This window comes from Propithecus coquereli, unplaced genomic scaffold, assembly GCF_000956105.1.
Source record: "Propithecus coquereli isolate 6110/MARCELLA unplaced genomic scaffold, Pcoq_1.0 Scaffold122, whole genome shotgun sequence".
NCBI lineage: Eukaryota > Metazoa > Chordata > Mammalia > Primates > Indriidae > Propithecus > Propithecus coquereli.
The window spans coordinates 247,235-263,445 of NW_012136303.1; the positions used below are offsets into that span (position 1 = coordinate 247,235).

Below are 16,211 nucleotides of genomic sequence, written 5' to 3' on the forward strand. Positions count from 1 at the left end.
GCATACTGCCCACCAAACAAAAAAGAAAATCAAAACATTCTTTCCTTTTATAGGAAATTTTCCAGCTTTAATTTTAACATTACAATTTATTCACCCCTTTTTTTTTGACCGTCTAATCCAATATTTAAATTTCTAAAAGTCTGCATTTCAATGTAGTAAGAATTCTTTTTCAAATGATCTTCACAACCCAGAACACTGACATCAGAGCAATACTCTCAAGTCACATTGTTTGACTATAATGAAGAGATGAAAATGGAGGGATATCTGAAGACAGGTATTCCCTCTGCTTTGAAAATGAGCAAGCTCTTAACATATGACCAACACAGAACTCCATTCCTCTGGAGCTCCCTCAAACTCAGAATGCTTCCATTGAATAAGTCAATATATTGTTCTTAAAAATTAAAGTTTGGTCACTAGCAAGGACAGAACAAAAATTATTCCCCTCCCCCAACAGCCAGAACAGCTCTAATCAGCCCTCCTTCTCCCCACAAAAACAGGGAAGCACTTGGGACTGAAGACTTTAAATCTGAAATGTCAGCTCCTAAAACAATGCTATTTGCTCAAGGTTGTAGGTCTTTATATTTCCTTCTCCAATACTTCCCCCATTTATGAGTTTATTCCCATACATACACACATGCACACACACAAGCACACACAGACTCTCTCTCCAGTAAGACACTTTTTTGGGTTTGTTGATAAAGTATGAGGATTATGAATGAACTAGGTGTATACTGGGCTTCATAGGTGCTTTGTAAACATCAGAGTCACTTGGGTCCTTTTCTCCAAAAGCCTATATCAAATTACACAACCAAAGATCACTACTTTCCCACATGCTGTTCACAGGCTGCATACCAATGAAGGGCAGAGAGAACACCTCATAACTGATGGTTAGGTGGGAAGGCAAAGAGATAATCTCAGTCAATCTGATGTGCCAGGGAAGAAAGCCTAATGTGCTGTCCACAGGACCAAACTTCAATACTCAATCAGGATCAGCGAAACCATTTGAATTAAGTAAACTGTCTAACATAGCTACATCCAAATCTGTGTGTCTCTTGTGCTGCTGGGCTACTAACTGGCCAAAGTGCTGAGCAGCTCTCACAATATCTGCTTTTCCATCTTCTGGGGACAGCACCTTGACGGCTGAATGGCAATTTAAAACTTGATCATCTTTGTCATTACTATTTGCAAACTCTGGTGAGTATTTCGAACAATCTAGGCCCAGAAGTTCCAGCTGTTGTTCTAAAATTTCATCCATTAATCTGGAATTATTTCTTTTGAAAATACCTTGATGGTCGTAGACGCTAATGTAGGAGATGCCCATGGCCATACACACACCACCGGGCTCGCGATGTCCGAGAAGCTGGGTTCCTGCTCCTCCTAGGTGATCACCAGGCCCATATGCACAGGCAGCTTTTCCAGGGAACGGCCGTCCGCGCGCCAGCGGAGCCGGCGGTGGGCGGCGGCCAGGCCCGGCCCCCGTGCGGGTGCGGGTGGGGACGGCGGTTTCTGCCGACACCCGGGGGCTTGCGGAGCGTGAAGCCGAGTGGCGCTAGCGCCGCCAGATCCAGGTCCAGGTGCCGAACCGAACGCGGACCCAGGAAGTGAGCGTGCGGTGCAGGCGGAGCAGCGCGGGCAGCACCCGCCACACGGGTGCTGCACCAGCTCGTACAGTCCCGTCACACTCTTGTGGCGCTCGGGCGCCCTCACCTCCTCCCGCCCACACCCGCGGCGCGACGGCTTTTTATCCGTCCCTGCCGGCGCGGGCCACAGCTCCGCGTCCCCGCGCCCGAGCCCCTTTCCACTGCCAACACCTCACCTCGCCCCCGCCGCCATCTTCCTCCTCCCGTGGCAGCCCCCTTGATTTTCTATTATTTCATGGCTTGCTCAGTCACACAGGGTCCCCCTTTTTTCTCTGATCACACAGGGGTTATCTTCAGATGATTCAGAACAAGAATCCATAAGATACTCCCTGATTGTGAGGATGAGAGGAACTGCAAGCGCATCCCTTTGAGAAGGCTCGCTGCAGACCCCACCCTCTCACTGCAGGCTCTACTTCCCTGTAGGGTCCTCCCACAGGTGTGCCTACCCGAACTAATCCCAACAGGTAGGTGGGGCTTCAGTAAACCCTGACTACAGGCAGGTGGTGGCTGCTCTAAGCCAGGGAGCAACCGAGAGTCTCGCAAGCTCCAGCCCCCTTCAACACCTCCCGCCCCCCCGCCAGGGTGGCATCTGCCTCTGTGACCCTCATCTGAGCTCCAGTTCAGCACCTGCTCAGAAGTTCAGCCCCAAGACCTCCTGCTTTTGCTCCCAACCATCCCAGGGGCTGCCCACCAGGCATGGTCCCTAGGGTCCCCTTGCAAAGAAAACAAACCCTCCCCCATAATAGTACTCACTTGGAAGGGTGCGACTGTTGCTGAGGCTGCCAGTGCTGGGTGGTGGGGAGAGGGACTGCAGGGAGACACTGTCCTCCTCCTGCGAGCAGCCTGCCTGGATGGCTCGCAGGTAGCTGTGGCTGCGGGACCGGAAGTAGCTGGGCAGCGGCAAGTCAAGCGCCTCTGCCGCTGTCGACTCCGCTTCACTGCAGGCCGACTCGCAGGCCGCTTCGTACTGGTCACTCAGATCTGCCTCCCGTACCTGTCCAGGCAAAGGCAGGTGTTGGGGGTCAGCTTTGCCCATCCTGGGGGAAGGTGTGCTTGGTGGTGGACTCAGCTGCAGGGCTGGACAGACTTTGGGGCCTCACTTCAGCCCACCCCACCTCCCATCTTGCTCGGGGAAAAAATGGGCAGATGAAGCCCTTGAGAAATCCCCACTCACCTCTCTGGGCCTCAATTTTCCCATCTCTACAATGAGGAGAAAGTTGGAATATTGCAGGATATTAACTAGATTATATCTGCATGTCCACACTGATTGACTGACAGTAGATTTTAAGGTCACATCTGAATTCAGCATGTAAGAGATCTATAAGCAATTAGTAAAGTCTGTCCTGAGTGTTGGAAAACAGTTAGGTATGTTGGATATTTACCATCTTATGGTCCAATCCCTTCATTTCGCAAGCAAAGAAACTGAAGGCCAATGAGGAAAAGATACTTGCCAGGGGTACCCAGTGAAGAAGGCACAGAACCAATACGCCAAATGTATATTTAAGGAAGATTAATCTAGCCCTGGTGTACAGAATGGATGTTGGGGAAAGAGTCTGGAATGGAGGCAGAGGCCAGAGACGAAGCTGATACAATAGTCTGGAGTGAGGGTAGTGGCAGTGAGGATTGATTAGTGATGTCTGCCACAGGCAATATGGAGAATGGTGGTATGTATGCCATTTGCCATCTTGCATCTAGTTCAAGTCCATCTAGATAGTTCCTAAGTGTCCCTCTAGAGATGACTGTCTTAGGACCCTGCAAATCTGAAGCTGGGCGTGTGAGCACTTGAGTGGTCTCATCATCCACACATTCTCTGGGGGTTCTGGAAAGGCTGTCTGACCCATGTCTCCGGCCATGTTGGTAACTAAGGACCATAGAGTATAAGCTGGGGAATCAGCTGGTCAAAGACGGACACAGGTGGAGGTCCTGAGGGAGAGGCCTGGGATAGGGGACAAGGGGCACACATTGAGCACCATGTGGAGGAAAAGATGGATCTGGGCCCGGGACCATCTCTCTCCCTCCCACTGTGTGACCTCAGGCCATTGCTATCCTCTCTGGGTCAGTTTCTCCTCATTCACATGAAATGTGTCCTTGTCTGAGACTGCAGGTCAAACAAATAGGTGCGTCGTCACCCAATCCAGAGGGTGTATGGAAAGGTCTAAATCTGCACTATCCAATATGGTAGCCACTAGCCATGTGTAGCTATTTAGGTTTAAATTAATTAAAATTAAATAAAGTTCTGTAGTCATACTAGCTACATTTCACTTGCTCAAGAGCCACATGTAACTAGTGGCTACTTTATTGGATAGTGTGGATTATAGAACATTTCCATCATTGCAGAAAGTTCTATTGGATAGCGCTAATAAATTAAAATATAGGCTACATGGCAAACCCAAAATTCACTGGGAGCAGGTATTAAAGAGTTAGGTGTTTATCCTTCAAAGCTGCAACCTCAAGTCCACTGAGAGACCCCTTTGACTGCCAAGGGCAACGAAGTTGTACTTTGGGAACACACAGTGGCAGCACAGCTCCAGAACCAGACTGCTGAGCGGTTCAATCCTGGGTCCACCGTTTCCTTGCAATAAGAATGCAGGCAAGTCACTGAATTATTCTGTGCCTCAGTTTCTCCATCTATAAAATGGAGATATTTATAGTCCCAATTCCATAGGGCCATTGTCAAGATTAAATGAGATAATTCATGTCATGTGCTGAGGATAGCACCCACGACAGTAAGCACCTGGTAACCTGTAGCTATGAGTACAGGCATCTATGTGGAGTTTATAAATGTTGGTTAAGCTGCTCCCAAGCTCTGGGGAAAGGTCGGCTGGTCAGTGCTGCTGGTGTGTGGATCCCTGAGGACTTACTGGGGATCTAGAGGCTGGGACACAGAAGCTAATGCCATCAACCCCAGCCCTCTACCTGTCCAAATAAACAGTCTCCCTGGGCCTGACCCAGGCTTTGGGGAAGAAGAGGGAGCCAGAAGATTTCAGGGGATGCCTCCCATTATCCTGGGGTTAGTTCTTGCCCCACCCATTGCTATTCATTCTTCCCCATTTTTGACAAGATGAAACTGAGGCACAGAGAAGCAAAGTGATGGGGTAGGGAGTGGAGGTGCCAGGACAGCAATGTGAGCCCCAACTCCACCCGCATTGGAGGTGGCTTTCCTGGTGACGCTGTGCCTGTTCCAGTGTGGGCTGGATGATGGGGCCACTCAGACGGCAGGCCTAAAGCCCAGCCCTGGGCTCCGGGATTGGCGTGCGAGAGAAGGAAACATACTGACCTGCTGCTCATGGCCAAACAACTGGGGGATCAGGGAGGCCTGTCCAAAAATCTGCAGGAAAGAGAGGGTGAGGGTTATGGGAGGACCATGGCTGGGGCTGGGGTGGGGTATTCAGGCTCAGCTGCAAGAGAACTTGAGGCTTTTTCTGATGTCCTTCACTTAAGAACAAAAAAAAAAAAGAAGGGAACTTTAGGCTGGCTGGTCTAACCTCCTCCCTAGACTGGCTGGGACCCAGCTGTTGGGAGGTCTCACTTGGCTTCCTCCAGGCATGGGAGGTTCACTGCTTCTGGGGCTAGGCATTACTGAGGACTTCTCTGCTATTTATAAGTCCTTCTCTTGGTCTTGTCCCTGGGACCAAGGATGCTCTGTCTGCTGCCTCTCACCTGGGCGGCCAGCCCACCTGGTAATACAGAATAGGGATGGAGCCCAGGGCCTTCCCTTGCCCAGGCTAGGATATCTCTGATTTTGGGGCCGCATATGTGGCCTGGGTTACTCAAGCTTCTGGGAGTAAAGGTTTGGGGGTGGGGGTCAGAGGACCTTGGACTAGGAGAGAGCTGGGGCTGGGTAGCAGGTGGTGAGGCCTGCTGGGGTCCCCAGCCTGGCCAATTCCGTAAGCCTTTTTGTGTAGCCAAAAGGCAGAGGTGTTCCAGGTGCCAGGGCCAGGTTGGGGATGGATATGGGGTGTGTTGGAGAGACAGACAGACACAGAGAGAAACATGGAGATGGAGGCACACCGCAGAGAGTTGGAGAAAAATGTGAATGAGGGGATACAGGACAAAGAGAGAACATAGGGAGACAGGTACGAACAGACAGGGAGACTGAGACGAGAGGACACAGTGGGAAGAGAGAGACTGCCCAAGCACCTGCTGGACATCTGCCCCATGCCAGGCTCTGTGCCAGGTGCTGGGGCACTGCAGAGAGATCCCAGTCTTAAGAGGGAGGCAGACATTAAGTAAATATGCAAGCTTTCAAAATTCCAGGCAGTGATAAGTTAAGCAAGGTAAGGGAACAGCACTGGGAGGGCTACTTCAGACAGAGTGACCAGGGCAGGCCTCTCTGGGCAGGTGACATTTGAGCCAATACCTGAAACACAAGGAGCTGTGCAAAGATTTGAGAAGAGCTCCTGGTGGAGGGAACAGCAAACACAGAGAGCCTGGGCAGGAATCAGGTGGCAACGCTAGTGTGTGGGGAGCAGAAAGGAGGCCCGTGTGGCTGGAGCAGGGCGAGGGACAGGGTCTGAGAGGGAGGCAGGGCCTGGGTCTCACAAGGCTTCACAGGTCCTAGGGAGGACTCTGGCTTTCCCTCAGGGTGAGGCAGGAGCCATGGGAGGGTTTGGAGCAGGGGCATGGCATGATCTGACGTACCCCTTTGTGTTTTGTTTTTGAGACAGCGTCTCGCTCTGTCGCCCAGGCTAGAGTGCAGTGGCATCATAGCTCACTGCAGTCTCCACCTCCTGGCCTCAAGCGATCTCCCTGCAGTGGCCTCCCAAAGTGCTGGGATGACACGATTCACATCTTTCACAAGCTCCCTCTCGCCGCTGAGTATAGACTGGAGGTGGCCATGACAGCTGTTCAGGTGAGACTTGGCAGGGGCCTGGATGAGGGTGGCAGCGGCAGAGGGTCCCTTAGGCTGGGGTGCTCTTCCCCTCCCCACATCTGAGGTCAGACACCTTGGTGTCTGGAGGACCCTGGCTCCCAAAGCCTTCTAAGCGACCTACTAGCTCTGGTCACGGACCTGCACACAGTGGGGCCAAGGTAGAAAGGAGGCTGGGTCTGCACCTGGCTGCCCCACTGCCTACTGTGTGACTACCAGCAAGTGTCTGCCCTCTCTGGGCCTCATCTCCCCATCCACAGCGTGCAGGGAGCCTTCAAGCCTTGGCTGGTTCTCCCTCAGCAAACCCCAAAGTACTGCGCACACAGCAGGGCCTGAGCTCCAGGTCTGGGACAACCCTAGATCCCTCCCCAGCTTTGCCTTCTCCTACCTGTGTGACCTCATCTCTCTGAGCCTCAGTCTCCTCATCTGTAAAGTGGGGATATGGATAATAAGGTCGCCTCTGGGGGTGGCTGTGAGGGTTCAAGGAGCTGACGGTTGAGTGAGTAGCATGTAAATTCAAAGTGCAGCACAGTGTGCTCATCCCCGTTAGAGGCAGAGCTGGCTGTGCCCTGGAGGCCAACTTTCCACCAGGCACGTGGATAAAGAGCTCGAGAGTACAGAATTAACTTGCTTGAGGTCACACAACACGATGATGATGGCCATAAAGGTAGCTACCCTTTGCTGGGCACTTACTCCTCACAAGAACTCTCTTGTGGTAAATCAGGAGACTGAGGCTCAAGGAGCGGAAGTGACTAGTCCTGGGTTCATAACATCAGTAACAAGACTAGGACTTGAACCCAGGTCTCCAGTTCTCTATCCTCATGGCTCTGAACCCAATAGGGGTGACAAGGCCCACCGGCATGCTGGCAGCCTGGGTTAACAGCGGTGCTGTGGGCCTCCCTCAGGGTCATAGGTCAGGCCCCATGACCATGGCCTCCAGCCACGGGATGGTCCGTGAAGCAGAGACACACACACAGGCAGCTTCAGGAACAAAGATCAAACAGAAGCACAGAGTAGACATATGGGGACCATGCAGCAGGGGCCGGGCCTGGGCATCTGACCTTCTCCTGGGTGGAAGTCAGGACTCTCCCAAGCCTGACCTTCCGGCCTGCCTGCTGCCCTCACCTGGCTGATGCAGCTGGAGTCATTGAGGCTGTCACTGACAGGCGTGTAGTCCTCTTCCCAGCTCGGACACTTGGAGGGCAGTAGCATGTCCACTGAATCCAGGCGGTCCAGACTCCTGGTGGGGGGTGGGAAGCAGACCTATTGTTCAGCCTGGGAAACTGAGGCCCAGAGGGTAAAAGACTGGCCAAGGTCATCCAGCAGCAGAGGGAAAAATGGAAGTCACTGCCAGCCTGGGCAGTATGGGGGGTGATGAGCAAGGGGAGAACACCCAGCTTTCAAAGGCCTTGACTATCTGTGATGCACAAGTGGCCCTCACCTGTCATGTCCCCTGCAGCCGCGAGGTGGCAGCACAAGCTTGCATTAGACTGTTTTAAGCCAGAGGCTGGCCCAACCCAACCCAATTCTACAGCCCCCTCCTCAACTTCCTGCAAGTCTGGGACATTTCAGTGGTTGGACAGAGGAGGTGGGTCAAAGCTCACAGCCTTGACCTTAGGCTAGGGCTGCCCAAAGGACATCAGTTCCCCTGAGATGTTCAAGTGGCTTCTACTAGGCCCCCAAAGACTCACCACTTATCTGATGGCCTCAGCTCCTCCGTCTTCCTCACATCTACCTAATCCTGGGCCTCTGCCAGCCTGTATTATGGACATAAAGTCCAAGCATCCAACAGCTCAGGCCCCTGACACTTTGGGCTTGGACTGGAAACCAGCTTTCTCCACTGGGTGACCCTGGGCAAGTCCCCATTCCTTGCTTAAGTCTCAGTTTCCTCACCTCTAAAATGGGGATGACATTGTGTCCTGCTGGGGCGGTGAGGACCCAGTAATGCAGAGTACAGTGCTCCAGGTCAGGCACAATGGCCAGCCAGGCACGTGCTAGCAGCAGCTGCTTCTGTTAGCTTCCCTCTCATTCCAGGCCTGATTCCCAGTCCTGCCCACTTCGCCCACCTTACTGCCCACTGGTCATTCCTCTACAATCTCAGGAGTAGAAGGGGTCTTAGAGATCATCCAGCTCAGCCTTTGAGCTGGGGAAGATGGGGAAACTGAGGCTTAAAGATGGGGAAACTGAGGCTCAGAAAGGGGCAGACCTGGGACTGGCTGATGGTGTCCTGAATTCCAAGCTGGAGGCCATTCCGTGCCTTCTGCCCAGCCAACTGGACTCTTGGCTGCTCTGAGTGCATGGTCCCCTTCCTGCCTCTGCCACTATCACCTGACCTGCTCTCTTCCCTCTGTCCCAGTCTTCCCAGGCTACCTCCTCCATGAAGCCTTGGCTCATGCCCCAGTAGCTGAAGAGCTAGGAGCAAGCTTGTTTCCTCTAACTCTTCCAAGTCTTAAAGCAGCAGGCTGGGACTCGAATGGTGGAATTCCAGGCTAGGGTGGAGGGGCAGGCGAAGGTTGTCTATCTCTCTTTGGCTCCTGGACTCACCCCCCTCTCCCTAGTCTTGGAGTTCACTGGTTACAGGGGCAAGGGCAGAGGGTGCTCTGGCCTTCCCTGGGCAGTGCTGGGACAGTGATGGGATTCCTAAGGGCAGGGTTCTCCTAACCTGAAAAGGAAGGTCCCCTGGGGCAGTTCCCCTCTGGGAGTGGAACTTACCTGGGATGTGGCTCCTGTGGGCAGGGTTTACCTCGACCATCACCCCAGAGTGGTTCTCATTATGGGCGGGGCTTACCAAAGGATGAGGCTCACCTGTGGTCAGGACTTAACTGTGGGCGGGGCTCATGGGTGGTTCACCAAATGGCGGGGCTCTTTGGGGTCAACTCATCAGAGTGCAGGGCCAACCTAAGGATGAGGACCTCAGGGAGGAGGGCTAACCTGAGGGCGGGTTCACCTAGGGGGCCTGGATCATTATAGGAGAGAGTTCACCTGCATCTGAGGCTGAGGGCCAGGATTCATCTCTGGGCTGGGCTCTCCCGGGGCGGCTGAATGGAAGGCAAGGCTGCCAGGGATGGGACATACCTGTAAGCGGCTCACCTAGGGTGCAAGGCTTGCCTGAGAGCGGGGCTGGTATTTGCCGAAAGGCTTTCCGGGGAAGGGCTCACGGTGGGCGGGGCTCACCCGAAGGGCGGAGTTCAAGGGGATAGTCTGTGGGCGGGGCTCTCACGGGGGCGGGGCTCACTTGAGGAGGTGGTGCTCTCAGGAGGCAGGACTCACAAGTGGGCAGGGCTTGCCAGTGGGCAGGGCTCTAGGGGGCGGGGCCGCGCGCTTACCTGCGCGGGTTGCTCTGCTCTCCCAGCGACTGCTGCGTGGCCCTCAGGTAGCTCTGGCGCCGCGCCGCGGTCTTGGGAGAAGGCTTGGGGCTGCCGCCGGACTCGTCGCTGTCCTCGTCGCCCATGGCCTTGATGTAGCTACCGCTACGCATGCGCCGGCACGGGATGGGACCCTCGGCTGAGGCATCCGTCTCACGCGGGGATAGCAGCGCAGTGCTCCACTCGCCGCCGCCGCCGGGCACCTGGGGATGGGGACAGGACTCAGCAGGGCCACCTGGAAAATGCGCTGAGGACGAGGACCCCCAGCTCCGGGTCCTGAAGCTTCCTTGCTCCCCAGCTCGGAGAGTTTGGCCTCATGTGCTGGGTTTCCTGCCCTGGGCTGGGAGGGTTTCCAGGGTTCCAGAGCCGGCTCTGCCACAGCTTCACTCAGTGGCCTTAAGCAAGTCCCTGCCCCTCTCCAGCCTCACATTTCTCCATAGATACCAGGCTGGGTTTGCCCTAGGCCCTGTGGTCACAGTGGCCTGCACTGCAGCCGCCTTTATGGAGCTCCACGGTGTTCCCATCACTTCACTCGTGCTGTCTCAGGGGATGGCTTATGGCCCCCCTGCTCAGATGAGAACACCAGGCCTAAGAGAGGGAAGCCACTTGCTGAGAGAGGGCCTCAGACCCGGAACCAGAGCCTGACCCTAGGATGGGGGTCAGAGGACCCTGGCACATCAGCATGGGGGTGGCATGCCAGACTGAATTAACATTCTTTGTCCCACAGGTGGGGAAACTGAGGTACAGAGAGCAGAGGGGCTTGCCCAGTGGGGTAGCCACATGGTGAGCTGGAAAAGGGGTCAGCTTTCCCATCCTAATCTCAGGGACTCTATCTGTGGAATGAGGCTGTAATAAAGGCAAGTGAGGACGCAGCTGTGAGGGCAGCCCCAGTCCCCCAGTCCCCAGTGGTTATGGCGGCAGTAAGCAACCAAAGGGACCTCCCCCACCCTTCTGAGGCCAGGCTGTGCTGGCTGCTCCAGGGCAGGGCACACCCTACACTCCTCAGCCCCTTAGTCCACAGTGCTATGTAGACACAGTGCATGGGCACTGTGAGGAATGAATCCATCTCAGCACTTACACGCACCTCGGCCCGTGCACAGAGTGGACACCCTCGCCGCCCACACGTATCTTAACACGCACAGAGCAGGCACACACTTCCCCTCCACGCCCCTCAGCAGGTACCCCAGTGCACCACACACCCCACCAAGGACACACACCAGTTGCCACTGCATCACGGGCAACTCCTCAATATGTGTGCCACATGCATACAGAGTATACTCACCTCACTGCTACACACCCTCTTGACATTCACACCAGCAGCTGCTGCACTGTGGACACACATCTCAACATATGGCCACCTCTTGGTGTCCCCGCCTCAACGCACAGAGAGCGTACACCCTCCCCCGGGCTGCAGGCTTCCCCATGATGCCCACGAACTCTCCATCACATACACGAATGCACATTCCCTGATCACACTCTCACAGGTACCCTTCTCTGTGCCCTCAATGGCAGCAGCCAACTTTCTGTAGAGGGAGGGTCCTGTCCAGATGCCCACCCCAGCTGCTACCCCCACTAGCCTTCTAATAACTCCCCCAGCTGACTGTGCAGTCTCTAGAGCTGTGCATTCTACCCCCCAAACCACCTGCCAGTCAATCCCCACTGCCCCCACTGTCCGTTGGGAACGTGGCCTTGCACATCCCAGCTCAGAACCTGTTGCTAACCACACCCACTCACCTTCTGCACCCAAGCCGGCAGCATGAACCCCAGGGCCTGCAGGGCCACCCTCTCATGGTGTTTCAGAGGCATCTTTAATGATCAGACCAAACTATACCATTTTGAGATGGAGCCAAGTCACACATCACCTTCCCTAACGTTTCTAAAGAAAGGAAGCAGACTGAGAGCAACAAAAGCCCTCAATATACAGAATGCTTCCTAGATTTCAAGTTCCTCCTCTTGAAAAAAAAATAGCCTTTCTCTCTATAGCCTCTGGAATTTTTTTTTTTTTTTTTGAGACAGAGTCTCACTGTGTTGCCCGGGCTAGAGTGCCGTGGCGTCATCTTAGCTCACAGCAACCTCAAACTCCTGGGCTCAAGCAATCCTCCTGCCTCAGCCTCCCGAGTAGCTGGGACTACAGGCATGCGCCACCATGCCCGGCTAGTTTTTTCTATATATTTTTAGTTGTCCAATTAATTTATTTCTATTTTTAGTAGAGACGGGGTCTCACTCTTGCTCAGGCTGGTTTCGAACTCCTGAGCTCAAACAATCCGCCCGCCTCGGCTTCCCAGAGAGCTAGGATTACAGGCGTGAGCCACCGCGCCCAGCCCTAGCCTTTGGAATTTTACATGGAATGATCGGAGCCCAGGGCTTTGTCAGACTGGGAAGTTGATCTGGTGCAAAATGCATCTAATGAGGCTCCCAGGGACAGCCTGGCCTGCACTCACTAGCCACGGAAGCAGCCCCTTCCACCTGAAATCTGCTTCCTGTGATTTCTACCCACAGCCTGGGCTCTGCCCCCAGGAGCCATCCAGTTCACAGCTACTTGTCCTGCCCCTGAGACCCCTCAGGATGTGCAGTCACGGTGATGTCTTAGCCTTCTGCCACCTTCAAGCCGTGTGGCCTTGGTGCATAATGTGTGCCTCGATCAGCGCTAGCATGTGCAAGGAGGAGGCTATTCCTCCCACCCAGGCCACGGCCTCCGGGCTCCGGCAGCCCTCGTGCTGACTCCACACACTCTGCCCAGCATCCTGATGATGGGGACCGTGTCTTGTTATTTCTAGCTCTGTTCACTTCCTTGTCCATCTGTCTATTGACCCCTCCCTCCCTCACATTTCCTGAGCACTTCCTCCATGCCAGACACTGGCCTGGGCCTTAGGACACATGGCTGCATCAGATGTAGTCCCTGTCCTCAAGGAGCCACCAGTCTGACAGGGGTGCTGCCAGGAGGCTGGCAATTAGAATGCCATGCACTTGGTCCCGTGAGGGGTGTGGGATGGCACAGCTTCCAGATTTGTCTTCTAAAGGGCAGGGACGTATTTCAGTCCCTACTCAGGGCTGGGCTCAGAAGGGCCCTAATCAATATCTGCTGAGAGCATGACCAGTGAAAGGAACCCCCATACTAGCAGGTGCTATTGGCCACCCCTTTCATAGCTGAGCAACAGAGGCCCAGGATGAAGCGACTTCCCAAGTGAATCTGTGGTACGGGTGGGCCTCAAAACTGGTGCCACCCCCACAGCCTTCGCTGACCCTTGACCCTGGCAGAGACTCACCTGCAGGTAATGGTAGGCTAGACCCTGGTGGCAGGATTTGGACTTGAGCAGGCTCTTATCCAAGGTGGCTGAGGTCTTCTGGCAGACCTCGTGGGCATGGCTGAGGGTCAGAGTAGACCAGGAGCCTCGCTTGACGTAGTTGGTGTCAGTGCCCACCCCAAGGCTGGGGCAGGTGGCCGGGGGCACAGGAGGGGGTGGTGGGGCAGTCAGCTCAGTGGTGTTGTTCTTGGTGGCTTTGAGCATGTGCCCGCTGATGGTATTGTAGGCGTGCATGAAGTAGCGAGGCTGGCTGCGTTCTGCCTGGCGGCCTAGTGTCATCAGCCCGGAGGCTGGGCCGCTGCTACGGAAGGCGCCAGCCTCGCCATCCAAGTTGTCATCAGAGCTCCACCAGCCTGAGATGTTGGAGCGGCTGCGCCGTTTGGGCTCCCCGGCCTTGGCCCGCTCCTTGCTTTTACCCCTCCGGCCCTTGCCGTCCTCCATGCCACCTTTCTTGCTGCCATTGCCACCAATCTTGCCCGCTGTGCCCTCCAGTGAGGGTGCCTTGGTGAAGAAGAGCCGCTGGACTGAGTGGACCAGGTGGCGGATGCGGCCGGGGCTCTCGCCACGGGCCTTGGCCTCACCACGGGGGAACTGGAGGGTGCTGAAGCCATCGCGGTGGATGGGCAGCTGCTTCTCAAACTGGTCCAGGAGGTTGGCGGGCAGCCGGTTGATCTTGGTGGCCTGGGCATGGCTGGGGAAGGGGCTCTCCTCTGGCACCTCAAAGTGGGAGTTGTAGTGGATGCGGGGGAAGGTGCTGCTGGGCGGCGGCAGCTGGTTGTTGAGTGGGAAGAGGCCGTCCCCCGGCAGAGCGCTCTGCCCAGGGAAGCGGGCCTCGCGGGCGAAGGCCTCTGTGGGCGACAGCAGGTAGGGGTTGCGGTCAGGCCCTCCGAACAGGGGCTCGTGGGGTGGGTCTAGGCTGTCGGAGAGGTGGCGGGGGCGGCTGTCACCGAGGCCTTTCATGATCCCGGCCCGAGGGGCAGGGGCCGTCGCCCTAGTGGGGCGCCCGGGCGGCCTGTCCCGGGCGGCAGCTACCCTGGGGAGAGAAGACAGAAAAGAGTCAGCTGGACTGAAGGAGACGGGGCGGCAAGGCCAGCCCTCAGGGCTGGAAGCATCTCTGAAGCTGGCAAATCTGCCCTTCATGCTGTGGGGCTGAGGACAGGAGTATGAGTGGAGGCCCACGGACTTTCTGTGTAAATAAAAGTTACAACACAGCTAGCCAACTGTTGGACAAACAAAATACGTGCTACTCTCCTAGCTTGATGACTGTTTCTCATAATAAGCTGGAAAGCCGGGTTTGAACTCAAGAGTTCTTGGTCTCTTCTGAATTCCACAGTGGAACATGGGGGCAGGGGAGCTGCCCACCTTTCATTCTCTTTCCAGCTCTGACCCTGTCCGTCACCATCAGGAGCTGCACACATGAGAGCAGCCCAGGCCACACCCAGGCTCTGTCCACATGACCCCCAAACAGCCATCCCTGGGGCTTTGGGATGGTCCCACTGGCAGTGCCTGTCTCCCATGGGAGGATCCCGTGCCAGCCCTGGAAGCAAGCTTGGGGTCATTTGGGCAGGAAACCCCAGGCTCCCCAGGACCCAGGGTGGTCTACAGGGGGATGCAGGCTCCTGGGGGGCATGTCCCCTGGGCTCCTGAATGCTCCTTGGCTTGTGGAGAAGAACGTGCCTTTTAGAGAACTAGAGAAGCCCCTAAAGTGTAGGACCCAAGACGGGGGCCCACCTTACCCAGGTCTGAGAGCAGTACTGTCCAGCTTTTTTTTTTTTTTTATTTAGCAGAGGAATCCTTACATCAAATATAAACCCTCTGTAAAAACCCGCTCTGTCTTTCACCAAATGTCTACCGAGTGTGACCTCTGGGCTAGGTGCCGGGAGATGCAGACACCAAAGAGGTGTCCCCTGGATGTGCGCTGTCACATATGGCAACCACCAGGCACATGTGGCCATAGAGCACCTGACATGCAGCTAGTGCAACTGAGAAACGGAATTTTTAATTTTATTTAAGTTTAATTAATTTAAATTTAAACACATGTGGCAAGTGGCTACCATGTTGGACAGTGCAGTTCTAGCAGTTCAAACCACCTCTCGGGAGGTACCTTGTCCATCACCCCCTGCTAAAGCTGGGTCCAGCACTCTCTCTGATAATACTTTTTCCACCTTTCTGAGTTGGAAGTTTAGTTCGTTTATCTTCTGACTTCTTTATATTCTAGTAAATGTGTCACAGAAAGGCTATACATTTTCCCCTGAGTACCTTTTTGGCAGCACATCACAGATTTTATTTCTCTACAAGTTTCCCCCCCCCCTTTTTTTTTAAATTGAGGAGAAATGTACACAACATAAAATTAGCCATTTTAAAGCATACGATTCAGTGACATTAATTACATTCACAATGCTGGGTAACCACTCCCTCCATCTCGTGACAAGACATTTTGTAATCCCCAAAGAAAAGCTGTACCCAGTGAGCAGTCAGTCTCTGTCTCCTCCTCGTCCCAGCCTCTGATGATCACCAATCGACTTTCCGTATCTATGGATTTACCTGTTTCCCAAAGGGTTTATTATTATTACGGTAAAAGATAAGTCACATAAATTTGCCATTTTAACCATTTTTAAGTGTACAAGTCATTAAGTACATTCACGATGTTGTGCAACCACCGCCACTATTTCTAGAACCTTTTCATTGCCCCAAACAGAAACTCTGTGCACATTAAGCAAGAACTCCTTATTCTTTCCCTTCTCTCAGCTTCTGATGATTTCTGATCTACTTTCTGTCTTTATAAATGTGCCCATTCTAGATATTCCAGATAAATGGACTCATGCAACATTTGTCATCTTGTGTCTGACCTATTTCACTTAGCATAATGTTTTCAAAGTTCATCCATTTTGTAGCATGAATCACAGCTTCATTCTCTTTTATGGTTGTATAATATTCCATTGTATGCACACACCACACTTTGTTTATCCATTCATTCATCCGTCGATGGGCACTTGGGTTGTTTCCACCTTTCGGCTATTGTGAATAATGT

At 54.0% G+C, this 16,211-nt stretch overlaps 1 protein-coding gene and 1 pseudogene across 3 annotated transcripts in view; both read right to left on the reverse strand.

The window, feature by feature from the left end:
- DLGAP4 (discs, large (Drosophila) homolog-associated protein 4) overlaps window positions 1–14,149 on the reverse strand; it is a 105,976-nt gene extending 91,827 nt beyond the window's left edge. The window contains exons 1-5 of one of the 3 annotated variants that reach the window (XM_012637689.1): window positions 13,142–14,149; window positions 9,837–10,078; window positions 7,636–7,750; window positions 4,918–4,968; window positions 2,394–2,634 (exon numbers count right to left, since the gene is read on the reverse strand). In XM_012637689.1, the coding sequence (XP_012493143.1) occupies window positions 2,394–2,634; window positions 4,918–4,968; window positions 7,636–7,750; window positions 9,837–10,078; window positions 13,142–14,140 (1,648 nt within the window). In that variant the 5' untranslated portion in view covers window positions 14,141–14,149. The remainder of the gene's footprint in view (window positions 1–2,393; window positions 2,635–4,917; window positions 4,969–7,635; window positions 7,751–9,836; window positions 10,079–13,141) is intronic. The other 2 variants (XM_012637687.1, XM_012637688.1) reach the window with 2 other exon arrangements.
- On the reverse strand, window positions 819–2,338 carry LOC105827505 (annotated as a pseudogene).
- Window positions 14,150–16,211: the final 2,062 nt, after the last annotated feature.